The 23,641-nt window shown below is 33.0% G+C and overlaps 2 protein-coding genes across 13 annotated transcripts in view; one reads left to right on the top strand and one right to left on the bottom strand.

Moving 5' to 3' along the window:
- LOC143226363 (RNA helicase Mov10l1-like) overlaps nucleotides 1–9,324 on the bottom strand; it is a 39,864-nt gene extending 30,540 nt beyond the window's left edge. For 7 of the 12 annotated variants that reach the window (XR_013014564.1, XM_076457238.1, XM_076457245.1 and 4 more), the window contains exons 1-5: nucleotides 8,984–9,196; nucleotides 4,315–4,499; nucleotides 2,385–2,791; nucleotides 1,252–1,422; nucleotides 765–913 (exon numbers count right to left, since the gene is read on the bottom strand). Coding sequence is in view for 11 of the 12 variants with exons in the window: in XM_076457238.1 (XP_076313353.1) it covers nucleotides 765–913; nucleotides 1,252–1,422; nucleotides 2,385–2,711 (647 nt within the window). In the remaining variant the exon portion in view is untranslated. Of the gene's footprint in view, nucleotides 1–764; nucleotides 914–1,251; nucleotides 1,423–2,384; nucleotides 2,792–4,314; nucleotides 4,500–8,776 lie in introns of all 12 variants that reach the window. The other 5 variants (XM_076457240.1, XM_076457250.1, XM_076457243.1 and 2 more) reach the window with 4 other exon arrangements.
- An 8,286-nt stretch (nucleotides 9,325–17,610) lies between these two features.
- Nucleotides 17,611–23,641, top strand: part of LOC143227487 (uncharacterized) — a 146,433-nt gene continuing 140,402 nt past the window's right edge. The window contains exon 1 of the mRNA XM_076458929.1: nucleotides 17,611–17,907. Within this exon, the coding sequence (XP_076315044.1) occupies nucleotides 17,712–17,907 (196 nt within the window). The 5' untranslated portion in view covers nucleotides 17,611–17,711. The remainder of the gene's footprint in view (nucleotides 17,908–23,641) is intronic.

The raw sequence follows: 23,641 nt of genomic DNA, 5'->3' as shown, positions 1-23,641 counted from the left end.
ACCCAATCTTGCAGGTTTTAACAGAAACTCCTTTCTTTTTGTCTCATATTTATCAACAGTTCGTAATATTTGATCACTGATACATCACGCATAATAATGAGTCATTATTATCTAAAACCAAACAAAAATATAACTGTCTTATGCACTGAATACAGGGAGCTATATTTAATAAGGTTTTTTTTCCCATTACATAACTACATGTAAGAATGGCACAAAAGAAAAAAAGAAATACCAAAATACTTTTCATTTTTCAAATTATGCACTGTTCTTAAGACTTAAGATAAATCTATGAAAACTGCAAATGCTGATGTAACACCTTTAGTTCAAGTATTATTTCAAATTATATTTCATCAAATATAACAACTGAAATTCCTGTTTGTTAACCATGAAAATTTAGTCTCAATAAGTAGGATGTATTCAAAATTTCTAGACAAAATATTTTACAGATAAAGAAAAGTATATTACTTGAAAAAATTAATTCACTCTCCAATATAACTTTATAGAAAGGCATATAAAGAAAATCTTATTCTTCAGTTGTCATACAAATAAAAAATTATAGTACAAAAAAATAAGTAAGAACATACATTAATCTAAATAAGAAGTGTAAATTTCTTAATAAAATGCACATATCAACATTACAATGGAAAAATTACTGTGGTTGTAATGTACACTTTTTAAAAGTACCTAAGATATTAAATATTATGTCTGAAATGGTTACATTGAAAATGGAACTTGAAGATTACAATGTAGAAATAATGGCATACCTCAGTGAAGGTTCCGACACTTTCTTTGGATTTATTGACAAAGCTCGCCACTGGAATCTACCCTGGTCACTTTCTATTGCTTTGACAATAACAGAATCTCCTCTTTGTGGATGGTATTTAATATCACAGGCTGAATAAAAGTAAACTATCTAAAGATAAATACAAGTAAATGCATAAAAATTTTCATCTTATAATATGGATTACATATTCCATTTTAACAATAACTAATTTTTTATAAAGTTTAATTTCTGTGAAACTGATATGAAAAAATACTTTAATTTTTAATCCTGACTTACCTTTAACAATAGTTTGATATTTAATGAAATGTATTAATGATTCTGAAAGCACTCAAACTTCTAGATCAGTGTCTGAACTTTGTGATACAATATTATATTTTACTTAAAAAATGACTATATACACTGCATTGTGACCACTTTATTTGATACAATAACAGTATGACTAACTGAATATAAGATGTTTTACTTACCTCTCCATCAACAATACCTCCATCATGTTGTACTGAAGAGACTTTCCCCACAGTACTGTTCTGCCTCAATGGTTTGATTCTTAATACACTAACAGTTTCACTATCTTCACAAGTCACAATATCAGCAACAACCCAATCACCAGGAAATGGTTTAAAGTCTACTGCAATGTTCTGATATGACACAGAAATTGATAATTAAATTGCTTTCACAAATAATCACAACTTTAACGGCTAAAAATTAATGTTATATGAAAGTAAGTTTAGGTTTTTCAGATGTTTAGAGAAAGATGCATCTTTTAGTGATAAAATAATATTTCCAATGACACCAAAATTTATTTTAGCTATATCCTGGAATCACAGGAAGAACAAGTCTTGATTACTCAAGAATTTGAAGTTATCTTGAGTAATTTTACTCAATTAATATAAATGTATTTTTCAAAAGTACTCAAAACAGCTTAAAAGAACCTGCTGAAGATTATAATGAACCACATCACATGTGCATTTTATATAACCAATAACCAAATGCTTCCACTTTTTGAAATCACTTAAGTTACACTCGTAATTTAGTAGGAACAAGTATAATTAAAACATTTTATGAGGACCAACAGGGACTGAACGTACATAAGATAGCTAGCTATAGTAATATAAACAAGTTTTAATGCTGTACAAAGTATAGAAATAATGAAGTCAAATTAATAAAACTGAGTTACTTAAAACTTTATCCCTATTTTGGCAAATCACTGTGATTATGATCATATGAGCCAATGCAGGATAAAACATTTTAAACATTTTTAAAACTAAATTACCATTTGCTCATCTGCAAAAATATATAAATATTTATGAAAATACACAAGCAGCAATCTAGTTGTTCTGAGAAAGTCTGAGCTGGTACATTTAAATATGTATATTCCTAATGAATGAACTTCTAATTTCACCCACATATACTACACTAATTTCCATTAAAAAATTCACTACAGTAATAATATGAGTTTTTATCAATTGTTTACTATTTTTTGTTTAATAAAATCTTTTGCATAAATTTTATTTTCATAACTCCCAAGTGTTTTTCAATTTAAAGAAATATAATAAACATGAAGTAAAAAAATTAAACTTTTGGTCAGTTCATAACACACCTGCAATGTGAACTTTGTTGTTTCATTTAAAATGCCATGTTTTCCATTCATCGATGTTACCACAGCAAGAACAGATTGGTACTGTCCATTTCCTGGGCTATGAAGTATTCTGTGATCATCTCGGTTGGCTTCAGCTGCACATTTGGTAATCAGTTTATCACATTTTTCTTTGGTATCGTCAAAGTCCCACGATTCACTCAGTACCTGAACACTATCAGCACACCAAGAATCTTCCTTCTTGTTGCGAAGCAGAGATTGATACAATGTTTCCAATTTTTGGCTGAGCAGAACCAATAACTGATTCAAATTTAAAGTATATATGCCCATTTATAAGACCATAGCTATTACTTTTTCTGATATGGGTTACTTTTCCATGCAATGATATTTTTTCTCGTTCCACTGGGGTTCTATACATATAAGTAAGAAAATTATGAGAAACATTTCTTAATAGAGATGCAAAATTATGTGAATAGAAAATACAAATGAAACAAAAATCTAGGCGTTTTGAAAAAGCATACACACTAAATTTTAGATCTATTTGTTGCACATGAAATGGCTAATTTCATCTTTCCACAAATAAGAAAAAAATATCTTTACACACATTCAGTCAAATTTTTTATTGAATTTTTATGCAGGTGTTCTACATAGAGTTAGAGAAATCTTTGTAAACCAATAATGAAAGGTCATAAGTTTGATTTAAACCTCTAGCTTGGATAAGGCTAATATCACAGTGATTATTTTGTAAAGCTTACATTTTATTGGCCATGTTTCACTGTCACAACCTCTCAAAGTGAGGTTATAATCAATTGGAAGGGGTGATAAAGAGACTCGTACAAGTTACTAGGAGTTAAAAATTTGTCTTCTTTAGAAATGTATAAAAGAAAATGTTAATGATGTAGAGAATATAGAATTCCTGCTCTTTTCTTAATATAGTATGAATATGTCCAACAGCTAGCTTCAAATATGTCTATCTAACCTAGAAGCCAGCCAGTATAAATAAAGCTCAAGAATATTTCTTTTAATTTGATGAATAATGAGTTTTTAAATTTTTTGACTTATGTTTGTTTGTTTGTTTTTTCATTTGCTGTCTGTGTTCAGTTTATTTTTTGTATAACTCTTCCACAGCCTAACGTACTGTACTCTGTCAAATATAAGTGTAAATTAATACCACATATATTTGTATCAAGACAATTCCTTCAAACTACATGTAACAAACCAAACTTTCATGCTGTAAAGTAAGATGCTATTCACAGAATTGGTTCTAAATGCATCTTAAAATGTCATCCAAAGAGACTATTTTTCTTCTTTTTTTTAGTTAAGATTTTAGACACAAATTCCCATAAACTTTCCAATAATTAATTGAAAGTCTTGAAAGAAAAGTATGAAAATAAATAAAGTATTCACTTCTTTTTCCACATTATTTAAGTTTACATTGACTGTTGAATTGCTTCAAAAACATGAGTACTAACTGAGCAGAATAATATTACAATACGAAAGAAAAGAAAATATAAAATTTGTCATATTTTAAAATATTTTCATAGAACTATTTCTTTGACGTACATATAAATACACGTCTAAATAAACATGGATGTTTTACTTATTGTTATAATTTCATCTAACTCTGATGTGTTTATATGATGTATATACTGCAAATAAAGTTTTCATTGAATAAGCAGGTTTTTTGTTTTGTTGAATTACCCTAGACTTCTAATCAAAATCTTTAATGAGAAATTGTGTAATAAAACGTTTTTACAAATATAATTCAAGTAAATATTGATTATCCTAAGTTATGAGTTATGAGTAAATAGTACAAGATTTTATTTAAACTTCTTTTCTGGGTAAAAAACAAATATCAAACAACCTTACTTCATTTATCCACAGACATGTATATTTTTACAATGACACAGTTAAAAAAAAGATAAAGACATACTCTTTCTGTTCATGAAGTATATCATATGAGTCACCTAATCCAACATTAGGGAGAACATTATTCTGTCTGTCATTGCTAGAATCATCTAAATTAGGGCTGCCCCAGAGGTAGGAGACTGCTTTACTAACAAGTGTTAGCATTTTTCATTTCTTAAGAGTTTCTGATAGGTCCAGAGATACACAAATCTGTAGGATATAATTTTTGTCTACATTTAATTAAAATTACACAAAAATTACAAAATATCTACTACAACACATCTAATCACCATTATGATAACTTATAAATCTTTACTGAAAAAAAATAGAACATCTTAAACAACATCTAGGAAACTATCAAAGACAATCGTTGAAGTGTTTAACAAAAATACATGTCTGATTGAATTATACTACTATTTACAAGTTTGGAAAAAGACATTTTTCTACATACGCAGTACAGAATGCCATGAATGTACACTACAGTCATTAAGACCAAATTGTTTTGGTAATGTTTAAGTATAAGTAATTAGATTAGGATTGCATTTGTACATATTAAAAATATTTAGTCTTTATCAGTATTATAATCAATGACCTGATTGCCAGTGTGTTTATTTTAATTTCACCAATGAACCTGCAAAAACGTATCTACATTCAAACCTTTGAACTGTAGTGCATTTGTCTGTATATTTATGTGTATAATAAATTTAGCATATCAAGAAACAAAAAAAAGAGTCATAATAAAAGGCATAAGCTCAAGATTAAATATTTATATAAATATCAGGTACATTCTTGCAACATTAAAGTTGCTCTTCAGCCAACAACTAATTTTTAATTATTAGAAGAACACAACTTTATTAAACTTCTCATTAAATTAATAGTTGGCACAGAATTCAGGTATTATAAGTTTTGTCATGTACAATGTTATCTCACTATACTAATATATATGTACATATAACAAATAAATAGCTGCGAATTTAAAACATTCATAGAAGGATTGTAAAAAGTAGGTAAACAAGTTACTGTTGGCATTGTTTGCTCAAATTGCAAATCCCTATTTTCACTCATCTGTTATTTAGAATTACAAATCAGTCAAAATAGAATTTTGCATTATGAGTATCTCTGATGTATGTCTGAAGTATTTCCACCCTTACTTTCTTAACTTTTTTTATTATCCATATTTGCAGGTTTTTAAATTTTTTTTATACATTTTGCTTTCTGGCTTTTTTCATGCTCAACTATAAACAAAAAAATTACTTGATATAATGGCTAACTTTATACATTTTAATGACAGAAAACATATCTTGTTGCTAACCAATGTGGTTCGTGATTATTTACTATAACAATTGATGAGTTGATCATGAGTTCAAGATGTAGAATGTTAAGCAGCAGCTAAAGATTGTCAAGGAAATTTGTTTGAAAAGAGAATTAGCACTCATAAATTCTGTGTCACTAAATCCTTTATATATAATGCATTACAATAGACAAATATATTTATAAACGTATAAAGTTCTACCAGCAGAAAAGCAGCCTTTCCAAATAAAACATATACATAAAAAACATTCATTTTAAAATTACCCATGCAATCTTTTAAAGTAATTATTTTATAAACATGTGTCATAGGTTTAATATTACGTTTTATAACTCCTTCATTTCATATATAATATAGAGGCTAGCTCTCTACAGACCCAACTGTGTAGTGTACAAAGCATTAAATATCTACATGTTACACTCATCTGATCCTTATTTATAATTGGCTAGTAATTCCCATTTCCCCTTGTATGTAAGATTTTTAAAGGAACCCGAGATATTTTAAGAATATGGACAATGATAATGTTTATACTAAAATAATGATGATTTTTCAACTTATGTAAAAATACAGCAGAAAATAATCAACTTTTAATTGTCCCTACAACCTTCACAGTAACTTATTTAGTATTCCACAAAATATTTGTGTGCAATATACCAAGCCATGTTTTGTTTAGGCCAGTAAAATAATAAATAATTAATTGCAAATTAACCATTTTGAACAGATTTTCATATCCTTGCAAGTATAACATGTGTGATTTCTTTTTGTGTATTTTCATGTGTAGTCTTAGCAGTCAGTGGTAAAGCTTTTTAAGGAGCTATTTGAACTGAATCTTTACTGTTTAAGGTGCTTTTTGTCTGAACATTCTACTAGTTTCATGCAACTATTTGCAATCCCTATTATGAATCATTATCATATTTGTGATATATACACATTGTAATATTATAATTTAAGATGGTTTCACCTCATTATGAATATATATAGACACACACACACAGACAAAAACAAGTCTAACCTTTTTTTTTTTTTAACCAAATTGTTCTTTATTTTGTAGAATTACTGTCTTGTTTTCACCTTAAAACATGTTCTGAATAACTTTTAAGTATCTTTAGAAATTATCCTTAGCATACATATATATATATAAATGTTTACTGATTTTATAAACTAATATAACTATCAACAATAAAAACAGAACAGTGTAGATATAAAATAATTATTATAACTGTAAGAAACTGCAATAGGTATATCCTTTGAAGGTGATATCTACAGAAATAGCACCCAGAGACACTGTAGGTGTCCCATCCTTTCACAAATCCTCCATGTTACAGAAGTAGAAATCAGGACCACATAAAAGATGCTAATATAATTCTTATCTGATTAATTAATGCTTAATTATTGGCTTTCTGTTTGTTATAATACATCTTTGTGTAATGAAAATATGGCACTGAACTTATACAGTTGATTGAAGTAAATAATGACCTGTGTTTCTTTGTTAGTTTTCTGTTCTCATGGTATATACATTTCCTTGTTTTATCTATGAAACTTAAACTTTTCAATTGCTAGATGAGTGCTCTACCAACTGAGCTAAAGACTAGCCCATAGCACTTATTTTATTAGTAAGGTATTTTTAACTACTATATCAGCAATAATCCTAAACTAATCAGTAATACTAAATCTTTAGCACATGTGGATGCTATAAATAGGCTTTCTAGCCAACTGATTACTGATATGCTAAATAGGGTGCAGTATGCTTCCAGAACTTAAATGCAAGTGTGCTATATACAGCATATGGCTCACAAAATATTTGGCGCATTTAAAACAGCTGCAGTACAAGGGTTAAAATTAGTCAACACTTATCAATCATTATGCTTCAACTGGCATTAAAGTGAAGTTTAAATAACACTTGATACACATATGTTCACATTCAATTCAGTGTATATCACACAATTCAACATGTTATAAAGTTAATTACATGAGGATACTTCAAGACTTTATATAAAGATTGTCTAGGATAGGTTTGGAAGTGAGAAAATCTCTAGCAGTATAACGACAATTATCTGGATCTAAATAAACTTAGTTTAGAAGTTAAAGTACACATTCTAAAGATATAGTATGAAATATAAGGGTCTTTCTTATTACTCTAGTATAAAAACCTAGTCATACAAATTTAGAAGTGAAAGCTTCAACACTTGGTTTTATGATGATCATTCAGATTAAACGTTTGAGAGCTAATATTGTTTTCAACAGTGACAAATGAGGCTGTGTATTATACATACCTATTGAACAAGAGGAAAAAAATACTTCTCTTTAGCAAAAATAATATTTTAAGAGAGGATAAAACATAAACTGGAACCTTGATGGAGTCTTTGAGTTAATAAAGCATTCAAGTAGTTAAGTTTTATTTAAAAAACTATTTCTTTGATAAATTTTACTGAAAAATGGAGAATCTTAAGTATTAAATCTCTTTCACATTACACCACTCAATTCAACAGTGCTGAAGAAAATGGTAAGACCAATGTGACCATGGCTTGACAATTTTTTCTTTTTTATGGCATCTATATCTATAACTTATGTGTTAAAAATTACTACTTTTTAATTCTACACGTTATGTTGTGTGTATGCAGTATTTGTAGTTAAAATGGTTCAACATTCAACCCCATAAGATTAAACTTTCCAAACCTTTCTTTGGAAGCATGCCCCCAGACAAATAACAATGTGGCTATGGCATTACCACTTCAAACTTACTTCCTACAACGTTCAAGTAAATATATATACAGACAATACAGTTGTTTTTTACCTCTTTTAAGTTTTTTATGTGTGAAAAATGTTAGAAAGCAAACTGCCTACTTATTACTCATTACTATAATGATATACAATAGAAGTTCCTACTAAAAATATCAAACTATTTATTAGTATTTCAATACTTAAAAGTAAGTTAACACAAAATTAACAAAATATGGAAGTCACTGAAAAACCTAAAAGTTCTGATGATGTGTTTAGATGCAATTCCAGAATCCAGTACATCGTTGTATCAATAATTATTACTATTAGGAATTATTAGCAATAACAACAAAAACAATTTTTCTCTCGAAATGCTTATTTCAGCTTATTAAATAAAACATTTAGTTTTTTTCTCCTTCGTTTCAATTTATTTGAGTAAAAGCCCATAACGTTAACATACTCATACTTCCTTCGAATAAACTAGTATCCCTCATTCCGCCTTCAAACATCAAACTTTAAAGAGCGATATTTTTTATGCTAAGTTACAGACAAAATTACTTTGTAATTTTTTAAGTTATTTGTAATACTAATAATACTTCCTGATGACGAGGAGCCTAGTTGAAATAAAATGTATCTCAAAACGGCTGACATGGGTATTAACACTCACTCATAAAGCAGAGAACAACGTTTCGGCCTTCCTAGATCATCATGGAATTACGTACATTAATAGTACCTGTCCGGTAATACTAATAGGCCAATTTAAACGTTTCCGAGTTTTAATTGTTACGAATGTTAAAATTACCAGATCTTATTATTATTATTAATGCCATTTTTTTACAGTACATCAAAATTAAGCATTGTCACACTTCACCATACTATTTTATACCTTGTTTAACACAATCTTTAGCTCGCGAGTATTGTTATATCACGTATTATGTTGATGGGCAATAACATAATGTTAGCTTATTACCCTAACCCCTCTTCAACAACTTAAAAAATTAAGATAAAAGTTCTAAATGAAAATTAATACGTGTTATAAAATTTGAATTCAAACTAATTTTAAATGCAAATGTTAAGAATTAGATATTTGTCCTTTCTTATAGTTATCCAATTCATATAATTTAGGATAAAAATATAGAATAATGTATAAAACATCGCAACCACACTGTATCTTTTATATCCATAACTGACGATGCCTTTCACCCGACAAAAGGGTTCATCAGACCGACTGGGATAAGGATATAGGAGTGGTTGTAATATTTGAGACACTATTTATTTTCTCAGTCACTTGGACAACAACTGTATTCATGTGAACTATATTAAAGTGATATCTTTATCAGTACTAACTGTTATCATGTACAAGGATCACTATATAAAACAATTTTGACTTTTGATACCACTATTTTCATCACTTCTTATGTTGAAGTTAATAACCGCAGGTTTAGTTTGTTTGCAGTTGTGCAAAAACTACACTATGGTCTATATTTGCTGTAAACACCGTGAGTATTGAAATCCGATTCTTCGCGTCATAATTACGCAGACTCACCACTGAGCTAGTGGTTGGGTATCACTCAAGGGAACGACTATTATGACTGATGATACCATCGTCACCAACTATTATACTGTAGAAGTATCATTACAGAAACCAATTGCTATAATTTTCATATCATCATCTTCACCACTTGTGACTGCGACAAAGACCAATTATTGTGAGATGCTTTTTTTATCCCTCGGTGTATAACAGTAAGTTTATAAAATACAATATTAAAATCCTGGGTATGAAACCACTCAGCAGACAGAGAACAAATAGCCCACTGAATAGTTTGATATTAATAAAACAACAAATCAGCAAGTCGATATTTATATCATTACACTGCATGAACAACAAGTGTTATGGAGTGAACTAAGGTAATTAGCGAAATATAAATTGTATCCACCTTATTTTAATTCATTAAGGTATACGTGACCTTAAGAGCACAAGAACAGTACAAATTTCGATATGTCCATTATTTTTCATAAAATCATCTATTTTCCTCTTCAACTCCTGTAAAGGATATCTTTCACTACTACCAACGACAAGTCGTTAGTTAAAATCAATCATTTTGACATCTTCATGTATTACATAGGTAGAATAATGCTGCCCAAAACTCAAAACTTGAGAAAGAAGTATGTGATAGCCCTATCAGACTCAAATATTCATATATTCAGATCACAAGGATACGTTTAGACCGTGAATTTATATTTCAAAAATAACAATACCATTTAAAATTTATGACACTGGAGAACAAAGAATATCGATTTACTTGTGAAAATAGAACCAACCAAAAAAAAAATGTATAAAAAGTTGTATTAAACCTATAGTAAATAAATTATGGCGTCTCATAACAGATGAAAATCCGTGAAAATAAACGTCAATGGCAAAAGCTATCAACGTGGTGCGGGCAACAGTAGGTAACATAATCAAGTAGAATACCTACTTGGAAAAGCAACATAAACTGTATGCATACATGTTGCTTCTATGACATATTTATTCAACAGTCGCATACTTCAAGCAGGTTTAGAAATAAAATGAGTGTTCTAGCTATTTCGTATGTCATTGAATGCAGCATCTATGGGTTTTTGTGTGACTAAATTAGCAAAGTTGGCAATTTGGACAGGAGCGTGGAGTAAGATCCCCGTTTGAGAGCTTTGTTCTCTACTAGCCCCCTCTTTGATACCAACCTCCTCTGTACGTATGATTCCCACAGACATAAAATAATTAGTTTTTATGGAAGAGGCCTGGCATAGCCAGGTGGGTATGGTGCTCGAATCGTAATCTGAGGGTCGCACGCTTGAATCCCTGTCACACCAAACATGCTCGCCCATTCAGCCGTGGGGGCGTCAATATGACGGCCAATCCATTATTCGTTGGTAAAAGAGTAGCCCAAGAGTTGGCGGTGGGTGGTGATGACTAGCTGCCTTCCCTCTAGTTTACACTGCTAAATTAGGGATGACTAGTGCAGACAGCCCTCGTGTAGCTTTGCACAAAATTAAAATGAAATCAAATCAATTATTTCCTGCGTTAATAAATTTTATTTGCCAGCACAGTGGCCACTGGATAGTTTATCACTTTCTTCAATCATGACTCAAGTATTTAGTTTCCTTCAGAGGTGGTACCTCCCTTTTACACCACTATAAAACATTGTCAAGTGCTCTGGTAGTTTACAATCATTGCCACTTGCAATTGCATAAATAACATAGGTATCACTCAAGTTACCCTCCAAAGTTATTGTTCATAATAAAAATAATCTTATTTAGGGGCTGTCAAACTGTTCATTTATATGTCAGGCTTCAGAAAATAAATAATCCCTGTAAACTACTAGAGCACTTGACAATGTGTTATAGTGGAATATGTATATAGTAATATATAAGTATAAACATTATATATGATCATTCAGAATTTTATAAAGGAAAAGAATAGGTTACATGAAGAGTGCAATAACAAAATAAACAGGGCATGAAAGCAAAATAATGATTCTCAACATTAAGAATTGATAAATATGATATTATCTGTGATAACTGACATAGAAATTATTATTGGAAAATGAGTGTCTGTTATTTTCCTTAATATTAATCAGAGAATATTTCAACAATGATGTTGAAATGTTTGATAGGTAGTGAATTTTCATGGAAAAAAACAAAAGTAACACAGAAATTCATACTATTCTTAAACCATTTTATTTTATTTCTTACTAGACTCAGTTGTTTTTTATGTTTATTACAGAGAATAGTGAAAACCTCTTTTAATTGCATTGAATTGGAATGCTCATCACGGGTTGGTAAAACTATCAATAATAAGCAAATTTCAATATCATAACAAATATAAAATTGTTGTGTCAAATGTTTTGTTTGATCATGATAGGAATATTTTCATTCATGCAATTTGAAATATCTTTAATGTTTTTAATTTTGTACATATGAAAAAAATTCTTAAGGAAAAGAATAGTAGCACTGGCAAAGGATAATGGCTGATGATAATGGTTAGTGTCATTTAATCTGAGTCAACATTAATGTGTAGGAACATGTTGCATCTTCTTGATGATGAGAAACCCACTTGAAATAAAAATGTATCTCAGAACAGTTGGTATGGGTAATAACACTTTTTATTGCTCAGGAGAGAAAAACGTTTTGACCTTCCTACACCTTTGTGCAAATTAATTGAAACAAGACGGAAAATTACGATTTTTCTCAATTTTTTGCGTTTTATTTGTGAGAATCCAAAAATTGCTCACAAATTAATACATGATATAAACGCCTTTATTTTTCAGAAGATCATTAATTCGCTTTGGCATCGAGTTCACGAGTTGACTGCAATATTTACTAATTTTTGGATCGCGATACCACACCTTAATTATGGCCTCAATTAGCTTATCTTTCGTAGTACAGTCTTTTCCCCGAAATCTTCCTTCACAACTAAACTAAACTAACGTGGCAGGGGTTCAGTTTAGAGAGAGAGAAATCCGAAGAGTTCTCTCTCCAACTGGGGTGTTCAGGAACTTTGTAGTTCCTCTTCGTCCCCTTTCGTGGATTGTTATTAGGATTAAGTGGTGGGTTTTTTTTATTATTATTTTAATAAATTAATTATCGTTATTATTCTTGACTTTTTGGGTGGGGAATGTCTCACTAAATGGTCTTTTGGGTGGAGGCAAAGGTAGCAGTGGAAAGAAGGAAAGGTCGGGACCTGTCTCGAAAAGAAAAAAGTTGGGTAGATGTGAACATGAATGTAATTCATTCAAGTTCAGATCAAATCAAACGGCCCGATTCTGGGTCTGGCAAAAGGTTGCCTGGGCTGGGATCTAGAAATCAATGCCTGAAGATTTTGATGTGGGGAAACAGGAGTACCCGAGAAAACCCACTTTCACACGACAGGCGCCGAAAGTTTTGCCTGTCGTGTGCCCTGTACCTGAAAAAAAAGGAATTCATGTTAATAACATAGTTTTTATGTATTTAAACTCTTTGTTGAGTGGATTGTGATTCTTGAAATATGTTGTATGGTGATATGTATTTTGTTGGTGCACTTGATAATTTGTGTAGTGATGCCGTTAGTTTGTTTCTGTTTTCTGCTTTTCGATAATATTTCATAGAAAGTTCTGTTATTCTATCTCTTATAGTTGGTAAATTACTAATTTGGTGTAGATAATTTGTTGGTGTAAAAGATGGTAAACTGAATGCGGATTTTAATATTTTGTTTTGTTGCACTTGGATTTTTTTGGAGTGTGTTGTTTGACATGTTGTATGTTACTTGACATCCGTACTCTATTAGTGGACGGATGTAAGCCTTATATATTTGTATAATGGTGTTCGGTGCGCATTTTGATTGTTTACCAGTTATAGTCTTTAGATATGAAATCCTTTTTTCTTATTGATGAGTGTATATTGTTTATGTGTTTTTCCATGTTAGTTTTGTGTCGAAAGTGACGCCAAGGAATGTGATGTTTTTTGCTCATGTTTATGGTTGTGTTTCCAAGTGATAGATTTATTTTTCTAGATTTTTCTTTGCTTCTTTAGTTTTCTATAGAAGGTGATTGCTTGTGTTTTTGTCGGATTTAACACGACCCTCCACTTGTTGCTCCATGTTGAGACGTTGTTTAGTGATTCTTGTACGCGAGACATGGCCATTACTGGGTTTCTGGAGGTGCTCCAGATTGCGATGTCATCTGCGTATTGTGAATTGTGTGTGTATGTTAGATTTGGAAAAGGTATGTCACTGACGAAAATTATGTAAAGAAGTGGAGAGAGGACTGATCCTTGGGGCACTCCTGCCGTTATATTAAATAATTTGGATATGGTTTTATTGACTTTTACTTGTGCTGTTCTATTGGTTAAAAAATTTGAAATCCATTTGACTATCGTAGGATTTATTTGTAGGTGGTTTAGTTTGTATATGATGGCATTGTGCCAAACGCTGTCGAATGCTTTTTTGACATCTAGGAATACCCCGATGGTTACTTGATTGTTGTTGTAAGCTTTGTATATTGATTCGGTGAGTCGTGTGAGGTGATCTGTTGTTTGTCTATTTTTTCTGGAGGCATTTTGAGATTCTGGAAGGATGTTGTTTGATTCGCAAAAATGGAGAGACGGTTGGAGATAATTCTCTCCATCAGTTTGCCAAGGCAGCTTAACAGACTGATGGGGCGGAAATTATCTGGATTTGTTCTGTTAGTTTGTTTCTTGGGGATCGTTGTTATGATGGCTTTTTTCCACGTGTCAGGGTAATACCCTGTCGCTAATGAAATGTTCATGATGTTTGTGAGGTGTTGTAGTAGGAGAGTGGAACTTTTTTTGAGAATAATATTTGGTATTTGGTCATGTCCGGGGAAAGTGTTCTTCAAGTTTTTGATATTAATCTTTAGTTCGGTTATGGTTATTTTTCTATTGATTGAATTTGAGTATGCTTCTAGTGTCTCTCCGGGAAATCCTGGTGAGAATGAAGCTTGGTTTGCATTTATGTAGTTGTTGACATGGTGTTGGTGTTGTGTGTCGAAATCTACTGAGTTTAAATCGCTAAAAGCGGATTAAAATGGATTAAATCCTTCACAAATGGCCCAAAGATTTTTAATAGGATTTAAGTCCGGAGAGTTTCCAGGCCAGTCCAGCACTTTTATTTGCGTTGTAGTAATAAAATTCTTCACAAGTTTCGATGTGTGGCACGGAACCAGTTCTTGCTGAAAAATGCCAGATACATCTGGAAATCTCTTTTTTCAATTCTGGAAGGACTCTTCTATGCAAAACTTCGATGTACTGTGGTCCTCGCATCATTCCTTCTACGATATGTAAGCCTCCGACGCCATAGTAGCTAAAAAAGCCCCAAAACATCTTCTTCAAGGGATGTTTTACAAACTGATTGATGTGAGATTCTCGAAGTTTCTCACCTGGAGATCTGCGAGCATGCAAACTTCTTTGACCCTGTACGAAGAAATGAGTCTCGTCACTGAATAACACCTTCCTCCATTGGTCTTGCGTCCGGTTCTTGTATTTCAGACCTCATTGATACCCTTCTTTCTTCATTGAGTTGGTAAGAAGTTGTTTTTTGACTAGTCTCCTTGCCCTTCTAACCCAATTTCGAATGATTTAATATTCTTTAAAATTTCGTCATATATCCCAAAAATAGATCGACCGTACTGCAAAACACAGCTAATGACGCCGTCTGTGTGAAAAAATGACTACTAAAGGAAATCAGCGGGTCCAGCGAGCCTACACCGGCCGCCATGCTGAAAATATTGTAAAATGACCATTTGTTTCAATTAATTTGCACAATAAATATGTTTAAATTACTTCACTCTAAACTGAAGTATAGCGAATTCCAAACAAACTAATATAGACTTTTATAATATAGACTTTTAAAGTCTATATTAGTTTGTTTGGAATTAAGCACAAAGCTACACAATGAGCTATCTGTGCTCTGCCCACCACTCAGTCGGTGATTGAGATTAGTGTTGCCTTGCAAATTATAATGAAATTTGATAAGTTCATGCCCTGTGTGCTCGACACCTGCCTTAAGAACCTAACATTACAGAAGGTATGTGGACGACATGTTTATTCTTCTTCATAATTAAAATTTTTGGAATACCTGAACTCACAACATTCTACCATTAAATTCACATGTGAGGTTGAAAATAAAAATAATTTGTCCTTTTTATTAAACATCTTCATTAGCCCCAATGGATTTCCTACATCAGTTTACAGAATAAAAATAGTTTACTGTATTCCTTACACAATTCAACAGCTTTATCCCGTCCACATACAAAAAGACAATGTTGTAATATGCTCATTACACTGAGCATATTAAACTGCACGCTGTTTAATACATACAGTATTTTTGTTATTACTCGTCTATTTGTTATAGTTTCAATAAAATTATATTTTAATTATCGTTGATGTAGCAGTGTATTTTAGTTTTTTACTTGAGAATGATGTAGTTCTTTATATTTTGCTGCAGATACTCAAGATGGAATGTGTTTAAATCCAAAGTGTTTATCTGTATTACCTTGTGTTATAATGTTGTCCGCCTTAAGTATCTTTACCCCGTTAATTGTCAAATTTTGTATTCCTTTGAACACATCGGTTGCTAAGCCACATTGGGCTATCTGTTGATTTCCCATGATGGACACAAGTCCCAAACTTTAGCGCTGTCAATCCGTAAACCTGCCGCTGTCCCACCAGGTGGCATTGGGATATAACAGACATCTTAATAGTCTAGGAAGTACAATGGAGCGCCGTTAAGCCGCGGTATTTGGGGGGTTAACCTGCTTAACCGCGGCTTGAGTGGTCCGCGGCTTAAACCTTTGTGTTTGTCCGAGCCTGATTAAATTCGTAAGCCGCGTTTTTATAAGTTCTTAAATTAGCGGTGAGCCCCGATAATCCTCGCTCACAAGATTTGCCACAGCGGCTTAAGCGATTTCGCGGTTTATTTAATTTATCTCGGACGAAATTCCGATTTATTAAGTTACGCACACTATATACAATGCTGGCCAAAATCTTAAGGCCAATGAACATAAAGAACAAATATGCATTTTGCGTTGTTAGACTCATCCACTTATTTGAATAGAGCTTCGAAAGATGAAAATAAGAAAAGGGAAAATAAAAATAAGAAACTTTTTTAGCAGTTAACAGGAAAAATGTGAACCCCATAAAATTAGCCTAAATACGAACTGATCAAAAGTGGATTGCAGCGTCGTCCTGCTGAAAGATCCAGTCATTTTCACACAAGCAAGGGCCTTTAGTCAATAAGAATGTTTTCTCCAACATTGCCAGCTGCTGGTTGACACCCCTGTATAACCCGAAGCTCCATTGTCCATGGAAGGAGAAATCACTCCAGATCATGATGAAACTTCCCTCACTGTGACGTGTAGAAAATGTCTCCGGTTGGATATCCTTATCGTGCCAGTAACATTGGAAACCATCTGGACCATCCAGATTAATTTTTTTTCTCATCAGAAAACAAGACCTTCTTCCCTTTTCTGCATCCCAAGTTTGGTGCTTCTCAGCAAAGTTTAATCCAGCTGTTTCGTAGTGGCCTTTGAAGACATTTACGCTACAGGTGTTTAAACCCGCTTTCTAGCATTGTGAGTCATCAAATTTGCGCTGGGTCTCTGGGAGTGTAGGGAAGGGGAACTAAAAACACAAGGCCACCTGTTCCGAGTACACGTGTTCAAGGTCAAACGTTTTGCCTCTTATCTCAAATTACGGCGAGCGCTTGTTGGTTTTGCTGAGCACATGACAGAATGCTTCACACAGAGATCACAAAAGAACTACACGTTGTTAGGAGACCCTTATGTTTATTTAATGAAACGCTGTTTACAGTTAGTGGTAAAAAGCTTGAGATAAAGCTGCGTTTTATCAAAAATTATAGAAATATGGCGAGCCAAGGCACTAGTTCAACTGAAGAACATGATGGCAGAAGCAATATAATTTCTTTACTGGAAATTCACAGATTTATGGAACGATGTATGACGAAAGTAGGGACCAGTGAAAGTGATGCTAAAGCTCTTGCAGACGTTTTAGTGGCTGGTGATCACCGAGGACATTTCAGTCACGGGCTGAACAGACTAGGTTTGTGATATGTTTTCTCCAAATTTAATAAGAATTATTGCTCCCTGTAATACAATGGTATAATAATTAAACTGCAATTACAAGGCGAGAAATTTTAGAGCGAATATGTCATTGCCATTTTAGGGGGGTATTGGGGGGAATGTTCACCTAGAAGGTTTAATAAAGTTAATACTCTAAGTTTGAGTTTTGAGCATACACACAACATAGTATACTGAATTAAAAGAAACAAGTTTTAATACATAACTTGTAACTACACATTCGTGAAAAAATGGTAGGAGCATGGCCTTGACGCTTCCTATTGCTTTGGATCGAATGATATCGATTTTCTAGAAACACTAAGAATTTGAAAGCAACGTTCGTGGTACTGGTTCGAATTAAGCAAAATTTCAGCAAAGAAAATTTGTGTATACGTGGTCGTATAATTATATGAATTAAAGACTCGGACTCAAAATATATGTTGTGTATAGTAACTTGTATAACATTGTGTTTATGTGTGTGCGTGTATGTTAGTTAGTATATGGTAAGATAAAACGGACTTAAAACGCCATACGTGTTATATACACATTCTGCATTTTATGATAATGATGATGTTATTTCTTTGTTTTGGGGACTCAATTTGTTCTGCTAAGTATCAAATAAGCAAAACTGTAGACTACAGCAAGGATTGTATTAAGTCTCTACATCACAGATTCTCTTTTGGATTTCACCTGTGACCGTAGTATTTTATGTAAACTAAATTACTGTAGTTTTGTAAAGTATTAGTTTTACAACGCATTAAAACAAATTTAAATTATATGTGCTGTTTAAGGGAGTATCTTAAAGTTTTCTTTCTTTTTGATGTAAATATTAGCCTCAATTTGTAAATAATAACAATGAGAATTACTGTAAATTGTAAACCTTTATACTGTTTATATGTGTTTGTGACGAAGCGTGAGGTAGCGTTACTGTTGCGGATATGTCTTAGCCCTGAACGTGTTGTTATTGTTTCATCTCCATAGAACATGAACGAAAGGACTGTACAAGTGCAAGATACCCCATTTCAAACTCGAGTAGCTTGCGCAATTTGATAAGACAGGTGGATTGGTAAGGGAAACTTTACGAACCTGTACGATGCAGTGTGTAAAAGAACAAGTAAAAGTGCTCATAAGAAATTCGTTTCACTCGTCGTTAAGCCAAACACCGGGTCTTGTATGTCAACTGAGAGAGTGTTCGATACTTTTTAATAATACAAGTATGAATCGCTGTTTATGATTGTGTTTGTTGTTATTTTACTACAAGCTCTGTTCTAACTTAGATATAATGGGTGGTGACGTCTAGCTGCCTTCCCTTTCGTCTTACTCCACTAAATCAGGGACGGTTAGCGAGACAGCCCTCGAATAGCTTTGCGCGAAATTCAAAACAAACAAACAGTCTTCAATAGGCTTATCGGAAATTATTTATAAATACGAGCAATTTTGGGAGCTACTGTACTGCTAAAGTGGCAATGGAAAAAGTCAGTCGGTAAATTAAGAGAAAGAAAATTACAAAAACGGGTAAAATAAGTCAAAAACGTATTTTATACAACAGTATCAATAACACCTTAGCCAAGCCTAAGGCACTTTAAACAATGTAAACCAACTGAGTTGACAATTAAAATGTTATTAATACGGCATTCTTATCAATTTCTTCCCCTTAATAGGCTTCGCGTTATTGTTCAACACTTGCTATTAAACCCTACCGTTCTATTTACAAAGCAAGCAAACTATATATGTGTGTGTGTGTGTAATATTTTTGTCGTTTTACCTGCTTTTTACACTTTGCTTTGTATTTACTGCGTTATAATTTGTGTGTGTGTATGTATGACTACGTTAAATTATAATCTATGGAAAATGTAACTTTAAAAAATCAACAAAATGGTAAGAACATGTTTGTTAATAGTAGGTTTCGAGGTAGCATTGAATAGTAATTGTCTCTGAGTATTTTTATCAATCTTCGGTTCATGTTTCAGTACGATGAGTTTTAGAAGTGAAACGTAAGGCTGTTGTTACTTTTGTGTTCATGCACTTCAAAGGAAGTTTTTAGCGTTCCTTCACTTTTGTGGCTAATTCGCGTCTTGTTTCTACTTTTTAAAAGTCAGAAAGCTGCTGCATTATTGTTATAAATATTCTCTTGATGGTAGGCTCATTGTTTAGTTTTCTTAGCATATATTTAAATTTTTATTCTAGTGCAGGGGTGTGCAACATTTTTCGTCGGTGGGTCATATAACCAACTTCATCAATCAAGCGGGGCCACTTAAAAAACAAGCTTATTCGTGTACATGCACAATAAATTAAAAAAATTCTCAAAATGCAAGCAATAATATTTTATATTTTTGCATGAGTGATCATTTTAGTGCGACACTTGAAATTTAGAGTCCTTGCAGAGCTTGTCAATATCAGCTTTGACAGAAGTGGTTGCCACTCTTAACTGACTGGTCAAATGTTCATCAGTCAGCTGACTTCTACATTTGGTTTTGATGAGCTTCATTTTGGAGAAAAATTTGTTCACAGCAGTAGGTGCTACCAAAAAGGGAGGCAATTCTTTGTGCATGACGGGACAAATTGGGAAACTTTTCACGTACACAGAGTTTGTAAAAGTCTAGCAAACTGTTTTCAGATAATTTCCTTTTAGTGTCCATGTCAGCCTGCAGTTCAATGAGTTCCATTTGGCAATCATCAGGACTGTCTTCCACTGCCAAATCAAAAGGTTGAGCGAACAATTTCAATCTAATTTCAGTTTGTCTGAAATCTGGAAATCTGTTTGCAAACTCATCACGCAGCTTTTGTACACTGGTTCCATATTTGGTGCAATCCAGATTAGGAAATTCCAGTTTCCTGGTTGCAAGACATGTAAAATGGGTCAATATGGCTCTTCTCAACTGAACCTGGAAAAGTTCCAATTTCTTCTCAAAAGCACAAATATGCTCAAACAACTTATTCACAAGTTGACTTTTCCCTTGTAGTTTTAAGTTTAAATCAGACAGATGCTGTGTAATGTCTGTGAGGAATGCTAAGTCATTCAGCCAGTTCTCATTGCTCAAGAAGTCCACATTCTGACGTTTGCTCTCCATGAAGAACTTAATCTCCTCTCGCAAATTCCAGAATCTCTTCAAAGTAGCAGCTCTACTAAGCTAACGTACAGCAGAGAAGTACAAAACATCTGAATACTCACTGTCCAGCTCATCTAAAAAAGTTTTAAATTGTCGATGATTTAATCCTCGTGTTCGAATATAATTTACGCATTGGACGACATTTTCATGACTTCTGCAAAATCCAGAACTTTGGTGCACAAGCTCTCTTGGTGAATAATGCAATGGCTTACAACTACGTCTTGTGCTCCAATTGCAGTTAGAAATTTCTTGGTGAATCCATTTGTCCTACCTGTCATGGAAGGAGCACCATCTGTTGTAACACCACATAATTTATAAGGATTCAGTTCAAACTTTTCTACAACCTTAAGCACTTGTTCACAAATATCTTGTCCTGTGGTTGTGGAGGAAAGGCTTGCCATATCTAAAACTCTTCGAAAACATCAAAGCCTGCAGTAACAGCTCTGATGAAAATGACAAGTTGGGATGTGTCATTGATATCAGTGCTTTCATCCAAAGCCAGACTGAAAGCTTCACACGAATTCAATCTCTCTTTCAAAGTTTCTTTGATGTCCTCTGAAAGATCTTTTGTCCTGCGTGAGATAGTAAAGCGGGAAAGGCTAGTTTATTCCACCAAATATTTTTCTCTGGACATGCATATTCTGTGAATATTGTTAAACAATTTTAATAAATTCTCCATCACTGAAAGGCTTTCCCTTTTCTGCCATACATTCACAAAGCTTAAAACTCAGTTTTGTCACCAGTTCTGAATTTTTCTTGAAAGTGGTAAAACACCTTGTTGCTTTTCAATGGATGTTTTAAATGTTCAATTTGTCCTTTCGTGCCTGACCAACAATTTCATCAAACTGGGAGGAGTGCTTAGTTGCGTAATGTCGCTTAATATTGTACTCTTTCATGACTGCAATTGTAGTTTGACAGACGAGGCAGACAACACCTTGATTATGTGGGACAACAAGATATTTTGTGCACCATTCACTGTTGAATAACCTTCCCTCATCATCAATTTTCGTTTCTTAACTGCTGACATTTTACTAGCCCTGAAATCAAAACAAAAATTATTCTCACGAAAATAGCAAAGTGAAAAAAACATAGAATTTATTTACACATGGAACCTCTTATGGACAGAAACACATGTTTCTAAATTGGCATCCCGATCATAGCCTTCCGGTACTTAAATTAATTGAGAATAGCAAAATACAGTGTGACCTCGCCTGTTCGCGGCCCCGCATATTCGCGGGTTATGCGCGAACTGCGTTTTTGTAGGTCACAGAGACTGAAAGGGCTTTTCGAGGAGATTTCTGTTGTATTTACTCAATCAAGCCGTTTTATCAATTGTCGTCTTCACCAAACAAGATTGGACTGCTATTGGCTGACTGCCTCAGCTTCCCCAACAACGCAAACGGCAAAGCACAACCCGGTAACGCACGGTACAATTTAGTGAAATACATAACAGTATGCAATATTGCTACATTATTACTGCATCAATGAGTATAAGTATCATTTGTGTTTGGGAAGCATTTCATATAGTATATAATCGCATACATATACGTTTTAAAACTGCATCCAATATTCGCGGTTTTTCGCTATTCGCGGGAGGGTAAAGAACGTAACCCCCGCGAATAACGAGGTCACACTGTACATAGAATCAGATGCATCTGAAAGCAAAAATTTTAATAAATTCAGTAAAGTCACAACAATATGCTAAATAATAATCAATTTACCTTCAATCTCTTGTAGTAACTGTAAAAGGTAATAAAATTTTCACCAATAATGAATGACGGACAGCAGAGGTTAGGGAAAATTGTCGCCAGCGGGCGAAGGCGAGGTTCAGGACATGACGTTGAGTCGTAGACAATAGTGCTAGTGCACGTCACCTATTCATGCCCTAAGGAGGCCGACCAATCGAATTCGGCCTGCTCCTCTCTAGCAAAGATAATTTTAGAAGTTTGTCGAGTCGAAGCCTGGGAATCCCGTAGGATCGATGCTTTTAAAAATATTCCATTTGCGTTGGATTACAGATCAGGCCACATGGTTAGATTACAACAACTAGGGCCACACTAAATGGCTTGGCGGGCCGGGTTGTGGCCCGCGGGCCGCCTGTTGCACACCCCTGTTCTAGTGTCATGAGCATAATCAACTATTTTAGAGTATGTGGTAGAATCTCTTTTCTTTTGAAGCGAACGTTTTCTTCTGATTAAAAAAATTACGTTATTTACATAAAAGTCAAGCGTTTAATTTATAAAATCAGAATAAAGTAGAACGTTTAGTTTTAAGAATATTGTGGCACCAGTCGTCGTTCGACCGACCCCCTCAACTGCAAAAGTCTTGCTTTTGTAGTAACTGTTACCTATTATAATTTATTTCAGACGAATCTCCGATTTATTATATTATGTCTGTTACATATTACTATTACCAGAAATTTTGATTTAGAATTTAGTTAAATGTTAACATTATCGAATTTATGATATTTGTCAACAAGATTGATAGAAACAATTTTCTTTTTTAACACAAATATATTTTAATATTATATATATAACCCAAAAAACAATACAATATGTAACAACGGTTATTATTAAGTTATTGCAAATAATGATTTATGTACAACAC

This window comes from Tachypleus tridentatus, chromosome 9 (genome assembly GCF_004210375.1).
Source record: "Tachypleus tridentatus isolate NWPU-2018 chromosome 9, ASM421037v1, whole genome shotgun sequence".
Lineage (NCBI taxonomy): Eukaryota > Metazoa > Arthropoda > Merostomata > Xiphosura > Limulidae > Tachypleus > Tachypleus tridentatus.
Note: the sequence above shows the minus strand (reverse complement) of the source record. Positions and strands in the feature narration are given on the sequence as shown.